General features: G+C 38.7%; 1 protein-coding gene across 1 annotated transcript in view; it reads right to left on the bottom strand.

The window, feature by feature from the left end:
* Positions 1–427: 427 nt before the first annotated feature.
* DCT (dopachrome tautomerase) overlaps positions 428–6,000 on the bottom strand; it is a 28,986-nt gene continuing 23,413 nt past the window's right edge. The window contains exons 6-9 of the mRNA XM_064408447.1: positions 5,596–5,775; positions 5,355–5,490; positions 3,702–3,903; positions 428–1,800 (exon numbers count right to left, since the gene is read on the bottom strand). Of these exons, the coding sequence (XP_064264517.1) occupies positions 1,619–1,800; positions 3,702–3,903; positions 5,355–5,490; positions 5,596–5,775 (700 nt within the window). The 3' untranslated portion in view covers positions 428–1,618. The remainder of the gene's footprint in view (positions 1,801–3,701; positions 3,904–5,354; positions 5,491–5,595; positions 5,776–6,000) is intronic.

Raw genomic sequence — 6,000 nt, 5'->3', positions numbered from 1 at the left:
CTTAGTATAAAAAGCTACCACAACCCCAAAAGCAAGCAGTGTGCCACAATCAGACCTGCAAAATAGATCTCAGCAAGTCAAAGAAAGAATGCAATAAGTAAGAAAAAATAAACAACCTTAAAAAGCAGAACCAACAAATCTCGACTTCTTCAGTCACAAAGCTGGGAAAAAAAGAGACTTTCTAACACCTCAGAGTAATCTCAACCTCAGAAACCCATGAAGCTGCTGTACAAAAAGTGCTTCAGCCTTTGACATCTTGGATATAATCCAGGAACAAGTGCACTGGGATCCTCCAAAGGCACCATAAAACAGCAGAAATGGCAGCAGATGCTGTCCTCCTGATGGAGCAAAGGCTATCTGAATGTGTGGTGAGCAACTTTGTTTGACCCAAAAAGTCTGTATTTTAGAGGTAAGCTTTGTGAGTTACACGTATTCAAACCTAAGTATAAGTGAAAACCATCTTCTTTCTAGTCCACACAGGTGGCATTTAGCAAGCCTAAAAGAAATGCCAGAAAATGTTACTAACTGATTTTTTTTATTCAAGGCTAAAAAAGCAAAGGTTTTATAAGACTCCACAATACACAAAGTCTGAATACTCCATTAATGTAATATATCAAGCACCAAAGCTGACAGGATCTGTTCAAGATGTCATTTGCTATGTAAAAAGACCTGTTCCAAGATAACACTGGAGAACCACACAAATGGGCTTCAAATCTCTGTCTAAATAAAGAAATATATAGGAAATGTATAATGGAATGTTCAGGATAGGGTCTAGCAACTGCCACATCCAAACCTGATTTCCCATCTGCACATCTGAGTAATTCAAGCTATCTTAATCTTGTTACCTTGAGTCCTGTATCCTAGACTTTGGAAATTTGGAATTTTATGTCTAGATTCATAGAACAGTGCATCAGAGACAAAAAATTAAGTCCCACTTTCAACTTCTGTCCAAGGTCCCTAACACAGAGGTAAAACACAAGTGTATATCCAGGTGTCAGGGAACTCCTGGTCTTAAATGTTAGGAGCTGGAGTTTTGGACTTTACCTATTGCTGTCATCAACTTTATTGGAAATAACATACAAAATTGATCATGTTTCTAAATAAACTGTAACCAGGGTATTATTTTGTCAAATAATATTTTGTCAAACTGCATGAAACATTATGAACCTTAAAACAAGACTATGTTATTCAGAATATTTATTGATAACTGTAAAATAATCTATTATTCAACTATACATGTACAATTAATAACTTTCAGCACATCTCAGCTACTAAATGAAATCAAGAACACATTGAGGTGAAAAATTATCTTGGTTATTCAAGCTGGTTTTCTCCTATTTGGATTCTCAGCTGTCTTGATCTAAATCTATAGAGGATGATTTACAAGTGTCACACACTCCAGATAACATTTAGTCATGAGAAAAATCTAGCCTGACTTGGGCCTTTCTTATACATACCCAGAGACTTCACACATTACAATTCACAAGATAACGGGGAAAAACCTGAATGAGAACAATTTAGTCAGCTGTCAAAGGAGTTTGTGATAAAGTCTCAGCTAAGATACCAGTAAGGCAATCAAGGTCACTTCCTACAAGAGCAAGCAAAGAAAGTGAAGGCACTAGGCCTCTCCCATGTACTTCTTGGGGCTGAAGCTCACATTCATCAGGGGTTCAAAACCTCTTCTGTGCCTTCGGTGCTGGAAAAGTACAAGCAGCAGAACAAGCACAGCCAGAGCTACAAGTGCTCCTCCAATTGTGGATCCAACCATGATAGCCCATGCTTGGGTTTCGTCAAGGGAATCTGGAAATATGAAACAACTGAAGTGAGGACCACCTAAAATTCAATTTTGCAAATCACACAGAAGACCTAACAATTCCTTCATGCTGATAATTATAATTACTTGTGCAGCTTAGTGACCTACGGGCCACAGGCAAAATTCATAACTCACCACATAACTGAGACATATACCAGAGATGGAGATGTTTCCTGCCAGAGAAGTCTACAGTTGAATTTAAACTTCAACAATTCGTACAAATTTAAGTGTTCGGAATGGAAAAGATTAACACTGACAAGACAAAAAGACCATTCTTTCATCTAATTTGGCCAAAATTATGCATGATCTAAGAAATTCTTTCTATAGTGACATTTCGAGTCAGCTGCTTCCAAGCTATTTTGGTCAAGAGAAAACCCTCAAATTTTAAAGACCACAAAGCAGCCTACTGTCAAACTTTTAACTGAAAACACTACTTAGTGTGCTTCTGCTGACCAGCTCCAGATCGCATCTGCTGATTTTGAACCACTTCTGAAGAACCATTATCTTCAAAGATAACATTGCTCATTCCTATAATAACACTGCTCCACTTGACTAAATGTTTGTGTTTTCATTTATGCTTTCAGAAGTAAAAATTGCCTGCCCTCCTTTTCTGAAGAATGTTACATATACTGAGATGGCAATAATAATATTTGATGAAACAATCACCAAAAAAAAATAAAACCTCTCAAGAGGACTGCACATATTTAAAAGTTATTTAGATATATGTGTTAGAGGAGACAGTTGGCTAAGGGAGATGTCACACTGACTACAAAAGCAACTAAAAGTCTTGTGCCCCAATCAGCAGTCTTCAAAAAGGTCAAGTGCAATCATTTGAAAAATTAGTGAAGTCCCAAAATGGATTGTTTACTGCTTTATCACCTTTCAAATAAGAACCAGCAATGTATTAATATATGTTTATTTCCAATGTGACTACCTGAAGTACAATTAACAAATTATTATTTTAGCTGAAAGAGAAGGGTTTGAATGTAAAAGCTGTATTGTCTGAACATAGGCTATGCAGACAGGGATAGATACACTCCTTCACAAAGAGCTAAAAATTTATTTAAGTGTGAGTCAGAGGCCACAGAGTCACAAGCTACCCATGTTTCTCTCTGGATGCCTCATGCCAAAGGGGCATCCACATTTGCAAAGCAGGAGTGGGGGACAGTAATACCAAAGGGAGGAAAACTTAAATTCCATAAGAGGGGAAGTTTAAATTTTCAGGGAAAATTCTGGAGATGTCCTTGAGAAAAGCACTGCAGAAACAGCTAGTATGCCTCCACAAATCAGGGCCCCCCTGCATGAATGCAGCCTGAGGGCAAGAGTTTCAATCTTTTGCAGTCTATAGACCTTTAAATAGTCTCCACAGATTAAAAACAGAGATGTATGGTAAGCATTTAGAAGAAATTCCTGCCCACACAGGTTAGATAAGCACCTTATGCTTCTCAGAGTAATACTGAAATGGAGAAAGAAATTACTCAGATTTAATCTTTGGAAAAGCAACTGAAGCATGGTTTTCATGCAGATCTTACTCTTCTGCTTTTAACAAATATTTTAATATCTTGTTGCAAAACTTGGATTTTCTGCATAAATACTTTGCTCTCTTGCTATTTTGTCTTTGTCTGATTTGTGTCAAGGGTAATTTCAAATGAATAGACAAACACTAAGGAAGATCCCAGCTATGGACATGGAAAATCTTTAAAATTGGGGGTTTACAACAAAAAACACCCAGGTACATCTCTCCAGGTATCCAAATATTAATGTTGGGCAGTGAGCCAGTGAATAGACCTGTGCATTTTGTGAAAGGTTCCTTATTTTATATTTGCCTGTGCCATGGAAAATGTGAGCTGTCTCATCACCTGCTCAGGAACAGCATGCTGGGACATACCTGGCAGGTCGATGGCGTAGGTGTAGCCGAGCTGCTCAGCAGTTTGGAAGAGCTGGTCGTTGGTCACAGGGGGGAAAAAGGGGACCATGTTATACAGCCGGTTGTGCCCGATGGGAGCCAGCTGCTCGGGCCAAGCCTTGTCAGGGGGCTTGAAACGCTTCATCCACTCATCAAAGATGGCATCAGTAAAGGAGTGAAGAACCTGTAAATCCAGGCATGGACATGTGCATTTATTAAGCTCTTTCAATCAACCACCTTTAAAACATGGGAAAACAAGAGAGGTGGCTGGAGCTTTTGAAAGAGAGAGAAGAGGCTAATTTAATTTAGATGGGATTTACAGAATAGGAAATCAGGAAAGCTCATGAGAAGACTAAACCGATCTTCTGCGTGGGAACTTTTGCTTTATACACCCTTGTTGCTGCTTGTTCACAATAAGATCTTTCTCCAGACAGTTTAACACCAGCTGACATCAAATGGACAAGTCAGTCTTCTTCACAGGTGAGGAGCCACTCCACTCATTCAGGTGAATGTGCCTTTCAAAATTATTTTAACCTTTCTCGTCTCTGAACAAGTATGGAAAGTTGCAGGAAATTTTACTCCATCATGCTCATTTTAGAGCATGCGCCACCAGCTCCACAGGTGCAGGTGCTCATGGCTTTGATCAGGTGAGTTTATGGATCTAAAATTAACTAAAGCAGGAAAGTTGTTTTAGACAACTATTACAAATGTCTGAAACTAATTTCTGATGTATTCATGTTTTTTTAATTACAACCCTGGAAAAACCTTGGAAAATAATCTATAGAAAATAATATTTTAAATAATAAAAATAAAATAAAAATAATATTTAAAATAATAAAATTACAGCATAGTGAAATTAATTTCACTGTGTAAAAAAGAAAATAATGCAGGAATTAAAGAACTATTAAAGAAACAATCTGAAGAACCACTGCAAAAGTATTTGGACTAATTTCTCCAAAATAAAAGGTGGAAAATTTAAAGGTAAGAATAAAATATTTCTACATAATATATAGATATAATATATAAAGAATTAATATATGTAATGTAAACACTGTGGTTTAATCTAACAAAGAGGAGAATAAATTTGCATGAATTTACTAGAGGAGAAAAATGTATAAGCAGAGTTAACTACTGGCTTTTGCACAATGGTGTTTGTGCTGCTCATGGCAGTACTGCACTATTTCAATGCACCACTGAAATAATTTTCTTTCTATTTCCCAAGACACCCTGACTTCCTTTTAGCCTGTAAATTTTAAAACAAAGAAAAAACCACTCAACCTATTGCTTTAAAATAACTATCTCCACTTTCACCTTACCTTATTGCTGTAAAATAAGTTTTTGTTGTTGTGCGACATAAGCCATTAGATTTAGATACCACCTAATTAAATTATTCAAGGCAGCATGACTTGGAATAGCAGCTCTTCTCCCTAGAATCTTATTTTATATTTTACAAATTACCCTGAGATTTTTTCTTTTTATTCAGCTTTTATGCAGGTGTGGCAGTGTTAATAAAAGATAAAGGATTCCTCCTTTTCTATTTAAATAACTATTTCTTAGGGAATTCACTTTACTTGTTCTTCAAATCCCTTGTGATAAAGGTGCCTTTGTCAATCACGCTGGGGGTAAGTGACATACCACAAAGATGGGATCATTGGCAGCTGCGTGAGGGAGAGCACTGGTCCCATTCAGGAAAGAGTGAACCAGATTATGAAGGCTCAGCATGGGCGAGTCAAGGGCTCCATCTGGTTTATCAAAACCCTCCAGCGCATTCCTGCGGACGGGTAAAAGCACCATCAAGTAACCACATTTTGCTGACAAATGTGCTCATAAAAAAAAACAGTGACCCAGCCAGCTCTAGAGGAGCTGAAGGACAAACCTGAAACTGAAACTGGAATTGCGGAAAAAGGGGGGTCTGTCGAACTCCTGCAGGGAAAGGCACCTCCTGACATCTTCCACAGTGGGTAGCTGCTCGCTGGAGCCGCGGGGCGGCCTCCGCCGCAGCGGCCCCTCATCAGTGCCATTGCACAGCGTGACCAGGCGGTTGTAGTCATCCAAACTGAGCGTGGAACAGGAAGAAGCACAAGTCAGAAGAAGGTGAGCACTTGTTTGTTGGCTTTTCTCCATGCAGTACAAAGAGGCCTTGGCTATACGTGTGAGAGAGCAGAGGTTTGGGATGGACACCTCCTGGGGCAGATCAGTTCACCTCCCACAGCCTGGCAGGTGAATTTATTGCAGGACAGTCACCATGACATGGTTTTCTGTGGCTCTGCATCCTCCGTGG

Source organism: Passer domesticus, chromosome 2 (assembly GCF_036417665.1).
Source record: "Passer domesticus isolate bPasDom1 chromosome 2, bPasDom1.hap1, whole genome shotgun sequence".
Lineage (NCBI taxonomy): Eukaryota > Metazoa > Chordata > Aves > Passeriformes > Passeridae > Passer > Passer domesticus.
Note: the sequence above shows the minus strand (reverse complement) of the source record. Positions and strands in the feature narration are given on the sequence as shown.